This window comes from Heterocephalus glaber, unplaced genomic scaffold (assembly GCF_053883595.1).
Source record: "Heterocephalus glaber isolate CG9 unplaced genomic scaffold, H.glaber_assembly_v1.0 deba00001497, whole genome shotgun sequence".
Lineage (NCBI taxonomy): Eukaryota > Metazoa > Chordata > Mammalia > Rodentia > Bathyergidae > Heterocephalus > Heterocephalus glaber.
In genome coordinates this window covers 3198304-3217084 of record NW_028258320.1, presented here as the reverse complement: position 1 = coordinate 3217084, position 18781 = coordinate 3198304, and the positions used below count along the sequence as shown (strand labels likewise).

The following is an 18781-nucleotide window of genomic DNA, read 5'->3' as shown; positions in this document are numbered from 1 at the left end:
CACTTGATCTGCAAAGAGGATAGCTTCTCTTGCTTTTGGCGGCGGGGCGGGGGGGGTGTGCTCCTGTAACATAGAGTATTCTTTTCCACCCTTTAACTTTCAGACTATGAGTTTCTTTTTGAACTAAATGTGTTTCTTGTATGCAGTATATTTCTGGATCTTGCTTCTTGACCCATTCTGCCAGTCTGTTTCTTTTGATTGGTGAATTGAGACCATTAACATTGATGGTTATAACTCATACATGTTGACTTATCCTTGTCATGACTTTTTCTTTTTGTTGGATTCTCCCCCTTTGCATTTAATTTCTTGTCATGCCCGACAGATTCATTCTGCTGGGCTTCCTGGGGTTGTGATCCTCATTGTATTTTCGTAGGATATTGTCTAATATATTTTGGAGTGCTGGTTTGGTATTCATGAAGTTCCTGAGGTGCTCTTTGTCATGAAAGTATCTTATTTCTCCATCAATTTTGAAAGATAATTTTGCAGGGTAATCAATCTGGGTTGGAGGCTGTTTTCCTTTAGGGCTTGAAATATATCACTCCAAGCTCTTCTTGCCTTGAGGGTTTGCATTGAGAAGTCTGCTGTGTTTCTATGGGTTTTTCTTTGTATGTGATTTGTTTCTTTTCTCTAACTGCTTGTAGAACTTTGTTCTTCTGTTGGGTTTCTGGAATCTTAACTATTATATGGCTATGTGTAGATTTTTTTTGATCAAGGCTAGTTGGAGTCCTATGTGCCTCCCTTATCTGTATGTCAAGTTCTTTTCCCCTGCTTGGGAAGTTTTCTGCCATCATTTCTGTGAACAGTTTTTTTATGTCATCTGCACTCTCTCCTATTTCTTCATTGACTCCAGTCAGTCTTACGTTATTCTTCTTTGCATCATCTAGCAGCTGCTGGATTGGTTTCTCACTGTCTCTTATAATTTTAAAGCAATTTTTCTTTTCCTGGTCACTAATTGCAATCTTATCTTCTATACATGAAATTTTGTCCTCACATTGGCTCATTCTGCTGCATAGACTTTCAATGGAGTTTTTAAACTCCTGGAAATCAGTTTGCATCTGTTTTATGGATTCCATCTGTTTCCTGTATTGGGATTCCATCATGTTCCTCAGCTCCTCTATTTTTTAATGTGTGTCCTCTCTAGATTTATTAATCATGTCTTGCACTATGGGCATAATCTCTGTTGTTATCTGAGAAATTGTTTCTGATTTCATTTTTTCCAGATCCTCTTTTGTTGCCAGTTCAGGAAGTCCAGGTGGTTGAGTATCAGATTGTTCCATCTTGTTTCCCTTTGGGGTTGCTTTAGGTGATCAGCAAGTCTGGTTTTGAGACTTGTTTATGTGTCTTCTCATTTCAACGGGGGGGGGGGGCGGGGGGGGGGGGCGGGTTGACCTTCTGTGTGCTGATGGGGGTGGTATGGTGGCCCAGAAGCCTCCTCTTGTGCACTGGGAGTGGCTCACCTCCTGTTTGGTGGCAGGGCTGGTACGTTGGCCCAGAAGCCTCCTCTTGTGCGCTGGGAGCAGCTCAACTCCTGTGTGCTGGCGGGGGTCAAGAATGTGCCTTCTAAGATGATTGAATGACCTGATTACAATGACAGGCAGCTTTAAATCTGAAACTTGTAATGTATTTTTTAGACCCAGTGCTATTTCAGACATTGTCAAGGGAATGTCAGTGTTTGATGCTAATCCAGTGCTGTCTGGTATCTTGAGTGTTATTCAGTTTTATAAGTTCAAGACACGCTACTATACAATTTTTAAAAATAATCGTGTAGGGAAGACTTCAAATTTTTTTCCTTCTCAACAGGACCCTGTTTTCTTGCTTCTCATTTCTCTAGGAAAGTGACAATTTTGGAGGACCCTGATCAGAACATTCACCTGAAAAACCTGTCTCTCCATCAGGCAACGACAGAAGAAGAAGCTCTGAATTTGTTGTTCTTAGGAGATACCAACAGAATGATTGCAGAGGTGATAAAACTTCTCTGTGCATACTGCTTTTCTAATACTAAGAGATAGAATGGTAAAAATGGTCTCATCTGAATCTCACGTTGATCCAGAGAAGTAAGGAGACTTTTCTAAGGTTCCCTAGCTAGTTAATGAGCAGGGACTGAAATCTAGACTTCTGGATTCTCAGCTGCTTTTTCCACTTTACTCCATTGTGTGCCTTTTAATTTTCATTTTTATATTTTTAAACGTTTTTACAAATTGGTTTACAGCTAATCCACGACAACCTATAAAATATCTTAATTATAGCAAGTTTTGTGTATTTTGCAGAACTTAAAAATATATAGTTTATTCTTCTTAACCTTGTATTATCCATATAGTTTCATTTAGTTGGTGAATTAATATTGGTAAAGCATTCTAAAACACGTTAAACACAGGAAGTACTCTATGGGTTGGCACATCTGGGAACACTACCATGGTGGGTAGTAAAAGTATATTTCCATGCAATATTTGGGGCATATTTATTTCAAAAAGCATTCACTGTTTGTCTGACATTCAACTTAATTGTAGGAGCTGGGATTAGCCCAGCGCGGCAGAAGCCCAAGCCTTAACCAGTTACCAGTCAGAGATGGGGGGTCCTGAAGCCTTCATCCAGCTGCAGTGAGCGGTAAGGAAGGGGGGCTGGCGGTGGTGGTGGAGCAGCCCCCACCTAACAGCCTGCTGTCCTCACTGAGGCTTGCTTTGTAAACCCTGCCTCCTGAGTTCCATATTTTACCTTCTCTCTGATGCCAAGTGATGATGGCAGAGGATAAGCAGCCCAAGAACAGCTTGCGTCCACCAAGGGAACCTCTTTTGCTCCATGTTTCCCTCTCAAATGCACTGCCTTTGATGCAAAAAGATAAAGGGAAGCCAGATCCAGATAGTGAAATCAACGTGTTGACTAGGCCTTTAGTTTTGTTGTTGTTGTTTACTAATTTAATACTTTCCAATACATTGGCAAGCTTACATAGATAATGTGCCACATGTAACATGTAGTTAAGTGCTCAAATTCTTTCATTTGAAGAAAGTTTACATAGTTTTAACTTCAGGATATCTCTTGTTTTGTTTTAGAATATTTTGTGTTTGTGCTCAGTGCTTCAGTGTTTTACCCACGTGATCATCTGTAATGCTCTTGTTTGTTAAAATAAGTGAAGATTACAGAATGAAGCAGATTAAGAATTAGGGCATATAATGATGAAGGACTTAGCATGATCCACTAAAATCCTCTTGCTCTGAATGCAGCTTAACAAATGGCAAACCAAGAGGTACAGAACATTGAGGCACACGAGAAAGAGCAAAAGTGGCTTCATAAATGCTACTGGAAAGCAAGTGGAAGAACCTGTCCCTGCCTCAATGCCACCCTCCCTCCAGATGTGACTCATCCATGCAGAAGTAGAGGCCTTGTCCTTCCTTGTTCAACTGTGACAGGCCCCTGACCCCGTTCCACCATGACCTCCAGCAGCATTCAGTATTTCAGAGTTATGCATTCAATTTAGCTGACAGAATACAATGTTGCCACATTGTTTTGTGGAGTTTTGAGGGACTTCTTTTGTGAAACTCACCTGTCACATCTTCCACCTTACAAAATCCCAAGTCTTTTCCTCTTACTTACTGATGAATGTGTCTAATAACAGTATCCTTAAAAACAGAAATCCAAGGAAGTCCACTCCTAACCATGCTGGTTGTGCATTAATTTTTGTTTAATTTATACATTTTTCCTGTCTGGTATCTGATATTTTGAAACCATGTCCAATAGTTGGAGTGTTTCTGTGCCTGCTCTTATTTTTTCTTTGGTAATAACAGGTGCCATGTTATATTGAGAACCTGTTCAACAGACTTAGCATTGTTGCACATGCTCTCTCTATATTTTAGTCCTGATTCTTACTTTATAGATGGAAACTGTGGCTGAAAGAGTTAGATTTCTTCCCCAAACTCACACAAGTAGTAAGCAGCACAGTCAGGGTTCAGCTTCACGCCCAGCTAAGTGAGAAGTGTATGTTCTTTCCTTATTCTATGAGCACAGGAATCAAATCAAGATATGTCAGATATTTTAGATGAGGATATATTTATGAGTTATTTAAAATATGTACCAAGTATTTAGCCTTTTCATTTATCTCTTGAATCCAATGAAAGAAAATGCACGTACATTAAGAATACAAGTGAAGGGTAACCATCAACCCCTGGAAATTCTTTATTTTTCACAGTCTCTAAAAAACCATGTTTTGGATTACAGCCTAGCTGTCAGAATGTAATTTGTCAGCACAGAACGAGCTTACCAGGATAAAAAGAACACACTAATCATTTTTTTTTAAAAGAACTAAGTTCCCAATTTCCCATTTACACAGAGAAATCCAGAGGTTTCCATGGTAACCAGCAAACATTTACAAAACAAAGTTTCGATCTCTTGGACGCAAAGTGGAGGGTCCTTTCCTTCCTTGCTCTTTACTCCTAGGCAGCGTTTTAAGGAAAAGTTATTAAGAGTACCCTCATCCTCTTCTGATTTATTCAGAACTCTTGAATAATTTCTGCAATCTTACCGATGTTTTGAATAAAACCTGATTATGTCCTTAGGGTACTTTCCTTTTAAAGTTAAATTGCCAGGCCAAAGAGAATAAATATTATAAAAGCTGAACTGTGTATGACCCAGCCTCATGGCCCACCAGTAGCCAGTATAACTTGATACTTTTGTGCCTTATAGTTGAAATATTGATACCAATTAATCAAATCTTATTGAAGGTGTTCTGATGTTTTGTAATGTTTTGTCTTGCAATACTGGGGATTGGAGCCAGCCTTCACACTGAGCTACATCCTCAGTCCCTTTCCGTGTTTCTTCACATTTTGAGACGGGATCTCACTAAGTTGCTAAATTGCCCAGGCTGGGCTCTAACTTATGATCCCACTGCCTCAGCCTCCCAGGGTGCCAGGATTATAGGTGTGACATTCTGCATGTGGTTGGCAGCTCCACAGCTAGGACTGTTTGCAGTTGTCCCTGCCTTGAAGGCTCAGCCCCTCACAGGATCTACAGCTCTCTGCGCAAGTGTAGTCCCAGGATAACCTGCATTAAAATACCCTGTGGTGGTTAAAAGATGCAACTTCTCGGATCCCATTTCTGGTGGGTGGATTCAGAATCTGCAGTGGAGCCTAGAAATGTGCATTAAAATGCACCTGAGCAGATTCAGCTTGGCCATTGAGAAAGCTAAGTGAAATCCACTCCCAGAGAATTATGTGAGCAAGTCCGCATTCTACCCTCTTGTCAATACCACAAAATTTGAAAGGAAAAAAAGAAAGAAAATTCCATTTTAATTTGCATTTTCGATTACCAAATTCTTGATTATCTTTATTGGCCATCCACATATCTTTTTTTGTTCATTGTTCTGTTTCTCTCTTGGAGGGTTGGATAGGTTTGGTTGTTTTGTACTCCATGAGGGCTGGAGCCTTGTCTTGTGCACCTGGAAACAGAGGTGGACCAGTCCTTCTGTAAGTGACTGTTGAATGAATCAACAATAAGGATAACTTTTTGCCATATATTTAGCACTTACTTTCTCATTTTATAGATTTTCTTTTAATTTTGTTCCTTTTTTAGGAAAGCCAAATCAGTCTTTTTATTTTGTTTTCTGTTTTTGATATCATGCTTAGAAAGTCAAGAGTTTCACAGATGAATAATACAAACTATTAGAAAGCAGTTGTTGTTTTGTGTTGAAGTTTGATGCCCAGCCATCTGCCTCATTATTCCCATTTGGGCCTGGGACATGGAAAAGACTGGTCATCATCATGTTGGAATAGCTCTTTTATGTTATTATTTATTGTATCTATTGTAAATTAACAAAGTGTAGCTATATGTATTTATGGAGTACAGAATAATATGATGAGTCGTAAATGCAATGGGGATAATTAAATTAAGCTGACATATCTGGCATCTTTTGTTTTGTGGTAAGAAGTGAATCTCAGAGGGTTTTGGAGCATAGGCATTTTACCTGAAATTTGAAAAAAAGCCAGAAAGCCAAGCTAAATTAACAGCCAGGGTTCCTATTGAATCCTCCCTCTAGAAATAGCCTCCACTGATTAAAAAATACCATTTAAGTATTTATTTTAGGGAATCATAGGTCTGCTCAAAGTGAATCATTAGGCCAGCAGGGGACTCTTTTGAGAGCCACCCTGGGAAAGAGAGTGGTATCTAGGGTTTTTTCTATCCAAACCTCACAGTAGTGTCTGTTAGGGTTAAATTGTGACAACCCCTATAACAAATCCATGTTAAAGTCTTAACTCCCAGAACTTCAGAATATGGACCTTGCTGGGTCATGGTCTTCATATAGGTGTCCAAGTTAGAATGAGGTCGTCAGGGTGGACCCAGAAGACTGGGGAACTGTGGAGACAGATGCGCACTGAGGGAGACGCTGTGTACACCTGAAGGTAGCCACCTGCCAGCCCAGGACAGATGCTTGGAACAAATCCTCTCTCACAGCCCTCAGGGAGCCAACCCCACCAACCCCTTGATTTCAGACTTCCAGCCTTCCTCACTGACTGTGAGGTCACAGATTTCTGTTGTGGGCACTACCAGTCTATGGGACTATGTTCCAGCCTTCCTAGCAAACAAATTCAGGGACCAAATGAGCTGTGTATAATTTTTTATTCATTTGGTACTTGGGGTAGCTCTTGACCATGATGGATTCAGGAGCTAGAATATGCTGTATACACCCTACAACATTTACTGGGAAACTGCCCAAAGGGGAACTTTAGCAGACTCTGTGCTGACACTGGGAGAGTCCATACCATAGGTGACTTCATTTCTTCCCATTGGGCCCTTCCCGAGTGGCCTTGGAGGGAGTCCCTTCCATCAGTGTTGGTGCCCACTCTGATTTCTTCACCACACCAACACCCAACGCTGCCACGTAGTGGGCTTTGGAGACCTGGTGTCTGACTCCTGGTTCCATTTCTTACCAAGCATATATCCTCAGACAAGTCACATAACTGGGCCAAACCACATTTTCTAGCCAATAAAAATCAGAAAAATGGTACCCACTTTGTATGGCCAGAATAAGAACTCAACTAAATGGCTCTTAGGAAGACCCTGAAATTCTCAGCTGACAACCATTTAAAGGCAAGACTTTTGTTCACCTCCACTGTCTCAGCACCGGGCAACTCACAGGTGATCAGTTGCAAATTAATTACTGAGTTGAGGGGAAAGGAAGGCCTGGTGAGTTAGGGTGATAAAACCTGTAGCCTCAGGCTCAAAACTGAAAGTGATTTCATGGTACAGTGTGAAACCCCAGGAAAATCTGAATTAACACTCTTGATTTATCACACTACACTTGCTTTTAGGTGACTAAAATCGTCACTTTGGAGGCCCTGTGGCTAGGCAGTATATTACTAGTCCCCCACTAGTTTTGCCATAGATACCACCTCTGACGTGTGGGTCGTGATGACCATGGTCACCTAGGTTAGTTTTCAGGAACTTGAAAGTGTTTTTGTTGAAACCACCTACTCCTCCCTTGGGCCTGCACAGGCAAGTGGCTTCTTTGACATCAGGGGGCAGAAGACTCCATCCTCAGACCATGTGTCCCATGGAGCCACTGCCAGGATTGATTATGCACACACGGGCCTCTGGTTACTTCCCCTCCAGTCAGCTTTCTTCTTGCCTCAAGTCACCCTGCTTCTGGTACAGTCCGTATGCATGAGTACCCTGAAACCCTGTACCCAGGGAGGTGGATTTGAGACTTGCCTTCTCATGAATAAACTCTTTCTCTTTTGCAAAGCTCATGACATCTGTGACTGGCAGACTGCGCAGCGGTGGCTAAGTGGGCCGGGTTCACTGATACTCGTGCCTGTTGGTGAGTGCAGAGAACACCACAGATGACTTAAACACTTTTTAAAAAATTTGTGAGCTCCAAACTTTTTCAAATCATTGGCCTATCAACCAAGTCAATAGGCTTTCTAAATTATTTTCCCAAGAGCTATTAGAGGTCTTTATACCTAATTCTTTGCTTGAAAGCAGGCATATCAGATTTATCAGAGTAGTGCTGGTGTGTCTTGTAGGCTCCCAGCTTGGCATATTATCAGACATTTGGACTGAGCTGTGTGACCTTGTAGAAATACAGACCTTTGGGAGAGGGTATGAGTCGAGCTTGGAGGTTTGTGCCAGAGTTTTAGGACCTGTTGTTGGATATCATAAGGAGAATGCAGGAGGGAAAGAACAACTTCACTGTGTGATGTTTGTTCACCCCACATTAAAGCCCATCTCCTTGTGTGGTGTGTGTGGGAAGCAAGAGGGATTTGGTTGCAGTGAGTGTTTAAAATTATATTCTACCACACCGTTAGAGAGACACTAACACCTCCTCACAGTATTTTATTTGAAACATATATTTGTTGTATATAATCAGCAAGCTTATGAGAAGATTTGTGAGCAAAATACACAGCAGGAAAAATACATTTTGGCCCTGATCTTAGCATAATCAGAAAAACATTCTCGTATTATTAGGTCCTAAGAAGCAGCTAGAAACCTTATCAAAAGGCATGTTGGCACTTCTACCATATTTTCTAGTTGGTTGTGTATAACTACTAGACATAGAAGGAAGAAAACTTAGAGTGTTTATGGCAAGCATTTTCTCTATTTTATATATGAAAAATATGCAATGTTATATAGTCCTTCTGTGTTTCAGCATAGTTTGTATCCTGCTCCAATCTAACCTGACTTAGTGTTATTATATAGACCATACATTTTGAGATTTAAAACACTGATTAAAACAAAAGAAGTGGTACAGTAACAGGCATCATTAGAATGTTAGCATGGACAGACTCCATAAACATCAGTAGAGGAACACAGTCTTTTGGCTATAAAAATTTATTCTGGGAGTTTCTTCTGATCTTTAAAGTTCTCATCTGTAATTAAACATAGCGGAAGAAAGTCATTTCCCTATTATCAAAATTCTCAAAAACAGCAACAAAACAATGAAAAATGGAGGAAAAAGGCTGTCTTCAGTGGGACAAGGAAACAGCCATAACCTCAAAGTATGGGAAAAGCTGCCAAACACTATGAAATTTGAATTATGGTGAGGGAGGGTGCTGAGAGCCAACACATGTGTCCTACAACCTCAAGCAGGATAGAGTTTCCCCTAAAGAAAGGGTCACAGTTCTCAAACACAAATCCAATGATCTTTTGGTTAGAGTGATGAGATCTAAGAGCAGAGGAGAGTATGGAAGAAGAGTCTGGGAATACAATATAGATATTCATCCTACATTATAGAAGGTGGAGCCAAAGAAGAAATCTTAAATACAGGCCATTTTTATGGCCAGTGGGCTAGGCCCATGCCAAGAAAGATGGACTTTGACGGGTGGGGTTCAGGGAGTTTGTGATTTCAGGGGCTTTACTATGAGCTATTCCAGACACATTACTGCATACTATTAAGGGAAGTTTATGCTCTTAAGGCTAAGAACATAACAGATATAATATAAAAGTATTTAGGACGCAAACCCAATATGAATATTCCTCACCCACCTCCTAATTCTATTCTTTAGAAAAGAAATGATCTTGTTCAAAGATGAAATTATCAGAAAGAAAATAACCCAAGACCCATCCATGTAGACAGAGTGGGGATTAGGGCTAAGGAATATACACTGAAAGCTAATTCCAGCAGGTGCAGTGGACGTGTCTTTCATATGTAAATATGTCCCCTAAATACTACAATCTTTAGTTCAGAACTATCTCAAAATTACAGCAGAGTTCAAAGAAAATAATTACAAGACAAGGCAAAGAAAAGCAAACCTGAAGAGTTCAGGAAAGAAATGAAAGAGAAAAAAAGATAAAAGTGCCATTAAAAGTGAAAAGAGGAGAAAGAAGAGGAAAAAGAGGAGGCAATGGGGAGAGGAGGTGGAAGAAATGGAATTGGAAAATAACTAGGGATATACAAGAAATGAAAGAAGGTAATAATTAGAGAGACAAAGGAGAATCCAGTTATGCATAGAAACCAATTACGCATGACAAGAACAAAGGCAGCCAAGAAAATATGGATAGAGAGAGAAAAAGGTTTCCTGAAATTTGTAATTACTTGAATCTGAAGATGAAAAGGACTTGCTTTGTCAAAGGAAAAATTGGAAGGGCTCAACTCCAAGACATACTGTATTGAAGTGACTCGGTTCCAAAGCCAAAGAAAGAACACACAGGCATCCAGTCAGAAAATACAAATCAACAATGAGTGAAAATAAACTAGATTGTTTTCAGACATGCTCATAGCAACACTGGGTGCCAACAGACATGGACCAAGTCCTGAAGCCTGGATGTGAAATCCCCAGTCATTTTATACTCAACCAAGTTGTGAAGTTGTCCCTGTAAAACAAAAACAGCAAACAAATATTTTTAAGCATATGTGAATTCAGGAAGAAAAAGCAGCCAAGCCTCCTTTTAAAAACTATTTGACAGTGAAGGCTCTCCCACTAAGAGTTAAACTGAAATAAAGAACTCAGGAACTGAGAAATCTTACAAAAGGACTGTGGGATGCATTGAATTTATTTATTTTTAAAATATCTAATAGCTTTAACACATAACATTTTTACAAGTCATTAAGAAAAGATCCTAATAGAAAATTGAGGAAAAGATCATTACTCCTAAAAGAAGATTTTTAAAAAATTGCTAAAATATTTAGAGTCACTAGACATCAAAAATACGCAAATTAACCCTTCAATGCCTGGTATTCCAGTTTCGGGACACTCATGACAATAGAAAGAAATAAAAATTTTTTCTCTTCAAATTCTTGTTCCTTGAGTTTTTCTAGATGACATATATAAATTTCATGCAACAACTCAAAAAATTGCAATCTTAAGTATAAATGGGTTAAATCAAAGATGCTAATACTCTGACCGATCACAGTGTTAAAAATTACTTAATGTTGTCCATGGTTGACAGAAATACGCACTCTCATGCAATCCTGAGATTGTTGCAAACAAGTTTACATTTTATGGAAGGAACACTCTAGAATTTATCACATCAAAATATTGAGCTAGATGTGTAAGAATGTTCAACATGGTACAGTTTATTTAAAGTAGTACAGTAAAATAATAGAAACAACTGAAATGTACACAATACTAATGTAGCCTAAATGATAATACATTTAATGAAATGTTACACTATGGTTATTAATAACATTTTAGAAGATGCTTGAGACACAGAGAAAATGCTAAATTGGTAATAAGTTAAAAATACTTTGTATGCATAACAGGTTTCTGTGTGTATACCTGGATATCAAAAAGAAGGGCACAATCTACTTCGTAGTAGTCTCGTGTCCTCTACCTCTCCCAGTATCCCAATATATAAAAAAAAGAATACTACTTACTGTTTTTTATTAAATTTTATTTTTATATATTTTTAGTACATGCTAATTTTACAAATACTGTTTCATTGTAGCATTTTCATGCAGGCATATAATGTATTTTGATTCATCCTCCCTATTAACCTCTCCTTAAACCCACCCTGCCTTATTCTCTTTCTCTTGTCTAATAATAGTACTAGTCTCCCTTCTACTTTGGTTATCTTTGTCTTTTGTTTTACAGTCCAATATTAGGGAAAAACATATGATACTTTTCTTCTGAGTCTGGCTTATTTCACTTAACGTGATGATCTTAACATGATTTTTCTGCAGATGACATAATTTCTTTCTTATTCGTGGCTGAATAATACTCCATTGTGTGCTTTATACCATGTTTTCTTTATCCATTCATCTTTGATGGGCACCTAGGCCCAAAGTTAAATATTTTGATGTCTGTGACACTGAATTTATTTAAATGTGGACATAAAACAACAACTGTATAAATAACGTCAATCTTGCAAATAAGAACATAATAGATCTAACAAAAATCTGAAGTTAGGTGGAAGAAGTATTATAACAATGAATTTCCTTACATTTCATAGCAAGGAATGAATACAGTATAAATATACATACGTATATGTGTATACTATATACTATAGTTAATGTAAACTATATAGTTAAAAAACAGAAAGCATAATGGCCCAAGTCCCAATGTGTATTTTTTCTTACCTGTAAGGAGATCATTTTAGAAAAAAAGACACACGTCTCTTGCCTTGATGATAGATATAAATCTGCAGCTCCTTTAGTGCATTTTTTAAATTAAATTCAAATAAAATATAATAATTTTCAATTAACAATGATATGTATCCTTTTGTTTTGGTGAAAGTACTACTGTCCCTCTATTTCTCTATAAAGACATGTCTGAACAATATTTATCAAGTATCAGTAGTGCTATTTTTTGATTGGAAGAGGCTCACCTTCACCTTTGCTCTTTTTTCTGTTGATTGGATTTTGACACAGGGAGCGTGCTAGAGATTACCAGGGCTCCTCTGGACTTCCAGCCCATTTCTTTGGCACACACTCCCTTGAAGGCGTGCGTGTCCATAGGATTGCCCCAGCCAGTGAAGCATGAGAGAGCTGTGGTGTTATTTTACGGGCAGCCTCAAGTCCTGGCATGCAGTTTCCCTGCTTTGCTCCCCCGTTGCTGCACCCATGAAGCTCCGTGGGGACATTGGCCTTGAAGGGTGTCTCAGCCTCCACTAGCCTTGCTGGCTGAGTGTCAAGTACCGGAGCCTTGGCTACCATGAAGCCATACCAGGCAAACCTGAGATTACGATGCTGTGTGTTGGTTTGCCACTACAGCCTAACTGGATCTATTTTTGTGAATGTAATGGGTATATATTCATTTCATGAAATAATAACTCCTTATCCCATCATAAATTCAAATGTTACATGCCTTTTTAAAGCAGGAGAACAATGTTTATATTAGCGTTGTAAATCTCATTTATTTTCCAAAAGGATTTGAAGCAATTTACAATATTAAAAACATATAAATCTGGACAAAAATAGAGAAAAAAAGTTTCCAGAGGTAAACTGAATTCAAAAGGGTAAAGACGGCATGATAGGAATTAGGATGAGATGATTATGGCTGTAGAAGACAAAATATAGTTTTGATTCTCGAAGCTGACAAGTGAAGACGAGGGAAACTTTTCAGCATTTCAAGTGATATACTTTTCATTGTTTCAAGAGTAAGCTTCCAGGCAGTGAATGGTAGGTAACATGTAGATAGGTTTACTTGTTTAAAACCTCTTCTGTGACTGGATGGGTGACATCTTGCCTATAACTTTGAAAAATAACACAAAACCTTTTTATTTCTACCAGCCCCATGTATCAGAGAGCTTTTATTACATTGTAGCTGAGTATATCAGGATCCATCCAGGAACACAGTATTTGAAATGGGAAATCCAGTGCAGGTAATTGTGTTCCTTAGGAGAATCTGAGAAGCCAAGCAGGGAATAGGGTGCAACCCAGAGATGACCAACAGTGGGGGGCCACTAGAGGTAAGTGAGCAGGGCCCTGCAGGAGGCCTGGGCAGCAGAGTGATGCTGTGAGCAAGACAGTGGGATGCCCATGCTAAGCAACGGGTCTCGGAAAATGCTGCCTTCAGAACTGCGCATCTCTGCACAGCAAAGCAGGGGAAGAAGGGAGTGGATCCAAGGACGAAGAGGCCTATCATTAGCCTCGGCAAAGCTGTTTCTGCAAGAAAGTGAAACACTTAATTCAGACACATTGGTTGTGGCTTATCTTACAAATCAGAAATTCACAGGAAGACTGGTAGGAAGTCGATTTGGGCTGTCCTTTCCAGCACAGGAGCTGTTCTTCTAACAAGAAGGCTGATGGATATTTTTAATTTTTACCGGCCTGACTTGTATCTATTTCTCATGCTGGTTTCAAGCTGGGAGGGAGGATATAGGGGTCTTATGTGCCACCAAAGAAACCAGTGATGAATTCGATTTTGTGTTTGGGGAAGCCATTTGGAGTTTTCCCAGTTCTCTAGAAGAGATCATCGTGGCCAGAGAGAGAACTACACAATCTTCCCAGTGTGCAGAGAATGCTATTGGCTAATAAGACGGAGTGAAGGAATACTCCTAACACTAAATACCTGGGCTCCTGGGCATCTCTTCTGTGAGTGACGCTGTCCTCAGATTTCTGTCTGTCTCTGACCTGGATGTCCATGCTCAAAGGTTGCACTGGAGCTGTCACAATCCAACCCAAAAGAATTTCTTTTGTAAGAATAAAGCTATACAGATCCACATCTGAATTCTGCATGGTGTGTTAGCACCACCTGTACCCATACAGAGCAGTAAAGATATTTCCAGTTCCTCCATAATCTCAAAGTGCAGAGTATTATATACAAATGGTGTACTCTAAAGGTTTGAATAAACTACTATAAATTCTTGAGAAGCTCAAACTCCTTTGGCCCTGATAATACTCCAGTTATGTGCATGGTCAGATTTAGACATTTTTAACCCAGACTGAATTTTAAAAGAACAACAACAAAAAATTAAACTCAATCTGAAAGATGAAAAAATGGTTCTGGGAGATAACTGTGATGTGTTACTTACTGCCATTAGGGGCTAAATTTAAGTTTAGCTATTCTTCTGGCTATCAAGTAAAACCAAAGTAGGAGGGATCATTTGGGTTATATCATTTTCATTATCTGGAGAGCAGAACTTTGGGCTAATGGATGTTATGGTGATCTTTCAGGATGATTAACAGAGATAGTAGTTGAACTTAGTTCCCATTGACGATACTCTCCATAGGTAAAATTCCTTCTCAGTTTGGCATAGGTACTTCCATTTAGCAGACATAGATTTTTTATATAAATCCACTTGACTTTGATTTGCCAAATCCTGGAGAAATGAGCTATAGGGAAGCAATCTTCTGAATCCTGACATGCAAAGACGAAGCTTCAGCAGCACCATCGCTAATTCTGACATTCCATTTTCCTAATGTTATTAAATCAGCTAATAGATCTTTGAGGATGTAGGGGGGAAAAAACCATCAAATTGATTCCAGACTTCTTAGGAGGAATATATAGTAAAATATACTAGGCCATTTTTATCATAAAGGTGAATCATAGTTACAAAACATTCTCATATGTTCCAGATTGCACTAAAGCTTTTTAAACTGTTAAATAAAATTGATGTGCCTAGTCTGTTTTTCTCTTTTACAAAACTACCGTACTTTGACAGTATGCTAGATAAAAAAAGGACCTATGATCCTGAAACTAGGGGAAGTGATTTTCATTGCTTTTTTGAAAAGTCAGGTATTTTGTAAAGAAAAACGTCAGAAAGGAAAATGAGAGGTTTCAGATTATTAATTCCAGTGAAAGGATATCTAGTTGGGAAGATTTTAGGCAGTATGTTCTCAAACAACCCTAGCAAACATCAGGGTGACTGTGTACGGGGTCAAGTGCTAAACCACGAGCCTTGGTCAGGCCTCACAGAACATGTCAGGGCCACTGCAGCCCCGCCTCCTCCTAGACGTCCACCCGTGGGACACAGAGGAAGTTTTGGGGAATGTTATGTCAAATAGTGGCAAGGCATTTTAGTGACAGTTATCAGGTAAGCTCTTGGACATTCTAATCGGGTGTTCAGAGTCAGGAAATAAGGATACAGGAGTCGTTGGAATGGACATGGAGGGTATTGGACAGTAATATGATCGTTTGCGGTTCACAGAGCCCTTCAATACCCAGTAACTCTTTAGTATTTAATATAACTGCAGCAAAACAGGTCTTGTTGTGGCATTTCAGACATGAAAATCAAAGCTACATGCGAATTTGCTTAAGTTTTCGATATTAGCAAGTGTCAGAACCGGGACTTGAAACCACGTCCTCAATGCCAAATTCCTAAGTTTGGGGTGTGTGATTTTTCACTGCACTACAGAGTCTATCCAGTGAGAATTGGAGCTGTACAAAAAATGTCTCCAAGGGGAAAAAATATGATAGCTGTAGCCCAGGGAACATCTATTTTTAGAGGCTAAAGAGGGTCCAATAAAGGAAAAGGGGAATGAGTGGTTATGGAGTAAGGAGTAGCCAGAGAGCATTTGGCTGTAGAAACCAAGGGATAAGCAGGGACAGGGAGCTTCTGGGATGAGAAACAGTTAAGTTCTCAGGTATGACCTTGACCTTCCTTTTAAAAATACTTTTACTATAGGTACCACTGGTACCAGGGATCGAACTCAGGAGCTTGCGCTTCTGTGGCAGGCGGAGGAACCACTGAGCTAAATCCCCGGCCCTACTATAACTTTTTTCTTAAAAAGAAGGCAGGTGGCCTGCAGGCTGTGGGTTGAACACACCTGACCTGGAGGACCAGAACGATTGTGCTGAGATCATATTCCTGAACATTTTGCTTCTTTCCCTTTCTCTGCATGTTCACTCTTATTTCACACATTCGGGCTCTAGGTCCCGACTAGATTACAGTCTCCTTGAGGGTGAGGTCCCCTTCTCTTTTTCCTTCTTGTCTCCGCAACGCCTAACCCAGCTCCCTCCACAAACCCATCGGCAGTGCAAAAGCTGTCTGCGTGCACATGATTAATCAACCCTAGAATTTTTCCAAAGGCACAATCTCGTGCCAGAAACACATTTGTTTAAAACATGTGCTTAGATTTGAATGAATCTGCCTAAATGGTGCCATCTGTTCTCAGGCAGTTTCAGAAACATTTTAATATGGCTTTACCTTTAAAAAGGACAAGCGATCAGGCATGGCCGTGAGACATGAAGACATCCTTAGCTAAACACAGAGCAGACACGAGCACATCCAATCACACACACTTGACGCAGCTCTCCATAAAGAGTGTTGCTGAGGCTTAAGAATTTTTATCTAAGAGGACACCAACCACTACCTCATGCCGAAAATATTTATGAGACATTACAAAACTATAGGCACAGTCTCCCATATTACTGCACTTTAATTACAGACTCCAGAAATGCAATTTAATTTTTTGTAACTCTCATATTCCTTTGAAATGGGTATGTGCTTGCAATATTTGTTAATGGTCCACATTCGATTGTGGTTTCAGCACATCAGTTTCGAAGCCGAAAGCAGCTGTTGAGAATCGTCTCTGTTATTCGTGTATATCGGTTGTTAATTTGACTTTCGTTACAGTACTGTGGGATTTATTGTTGTGTGAATATAACAGTGAAATGAAACCCATGTTTAAGTTCTACAAATAACTTACAGTTACTTCCAAAACACCTCAACTTAAGTTCTAAATTTGAGTTTGCGGTTTTACATGCAGTTATTTGCTGATCCACTTTAGCATGCAAAATCACACACTGGCTAGATTTAGGTATAGTTATTGTGGCAACGAGTAATGGGTCAAATTTGCAGGCTATTTGCCTCGCTAGCTAATCATTATCACCAACACTGTGCCAGCATGTTGACATCTGTGTATTTTGCTAGTGGTTATAAATCAACCATTGTGTGTATCAAGAATGTATATTTACACAAAGAATTTCTGGTTGAAATAGCATCCATATAATGTTACCCCGCCTGTGCATCCATACTGAAATGCTTTGGTTAAATCCCATTTTGCAAAGATGGACATCTGAACGTATTTATTCACACGGACATTCATTTGGAATAGTCCTCATTTTTTTAGTTATTTGAGCAGGTGATCCTGCTAACTCATCTCTCATGTCTTGAGTCAGATTAATCTCTTTCTTGTGGAAAACAGAAAACCGTAAAATGTACAAATGTGTGCCCAACATTTAATGTTTTCACAACCCAGAATTTCCTTCTAATAATTTTGAAACAAAATAAATAGCATGTTGCAGGTAAAGCCGAAGTCCCTCTGTTGGCCTTTCATTCCATTCATAAGAAGGCAACCACTATCATTAATTTACTGTATCCTTCTGGTCCGTGCTTTTATATTTTTAATGATCTACATTATAGTTCCATGAACAACAGATAATATCACTTGTGTCATTATATAAGCTCTATCATAGTGTTCGTGTCATTCTTTACCTTGCTGTTTTCCTTCAGCATTCTATTCTAAAAAAAAAAAAATCTATGTTCATTTTTCCAAGAGTTGTTTCATTTTAACGTCTCTGAAGTTTGAATTCCCCAGTTTACTAATCTCTTTTACCACAGATGTCCATTCACATTGTATAACTTGTCCCAATATTTTGCTCTCCTAAGTAATGTTGCAGTGAATGACCTCATACAGGTGTCTCCTGGTATACTTCCCCAAGATTTCTCTAGGAAATATACCTAATTGTGTGTTACCGGATTGTGGATTACAGGCAGTTGCAGCGTTGCAGTGTATTACCAAATTCTCTCTTCTCCCAAAAATAAGACCTAACTGGAAAATAATCAACCCTGAAAACTAGAGATCAGAAATGCCAGCCCCAATCAGCCTATTCTTGCCATACCTGCCATCACTATTCCCTTACTTGGTGTCTATTGGGTAAGGCAGATAAGACAAGGATAGACTGATTGGGGTTGGCTTTTTTTTTTTTTTTTTTTTGAGACAGCCTCTAGCTATGCAGTTCAGGCTGGCCTCAAACTCACTATGTAGCCTAGGCTGGCCTTGAATTTGAGACAGTTCTCCTGCCTCAGCCTCTCAAGTGCTGGGATTACAGGCATGCGCCATCACACCCAGTGGGGGCTGGCATTATTGACCTCTAGTTTTCAGGGCTTGTCATTTTCTAGCTAGGTCTTATTTTGGGGAAAACACAGTTCTCTCAAAAAATGTTCTTCATTTGTAGTCCCATTAATGGTATATATAAATCCCATCTCCTACCTCCTCCCTAGCGCTTGTTCTGTTAGACTTTATATTTTTAATGCTTGCTATCTCATGGGTGTAAAATAGTTTATCCTTATGGTTCTAAGTTGTGTAGTTATTATTTATAATTTTGAGCATTTTTCTTATTTATGAACTGTTTCCAGATTTCTTCTTTATGGGTTCCCTAATCTTATTCTTTGCCTATTTTTTTCTGAGTTG

The 18781-nt window shown here is 39.3% G+C and overlaps 1 protein-coding gene across 7 annotated transcripts in view; it reads left to right on the top strand.

The window, feature by feature from the left end:
- The window catches only part of Kif6 (kinesin family member 6), a 319165-nt gene that overhangs the window by 104203 nt on the left and 196181 nt on the right, over positions 1-18781 (top strand). For all 7 annotated transcript variants that reach the window (XM_087184484.1, XM_087184482.1, XM_087184483.1 and 4 more), the window contains one exon: positions 1832-1961. In XM_087184484.1, the coding sequence (XP_087040610.1) occupies positions 1832-1961 (130 nt within the window). The remainder of the gene's footprint in view (positions 1-1831; positions 1962-18781) is intronic.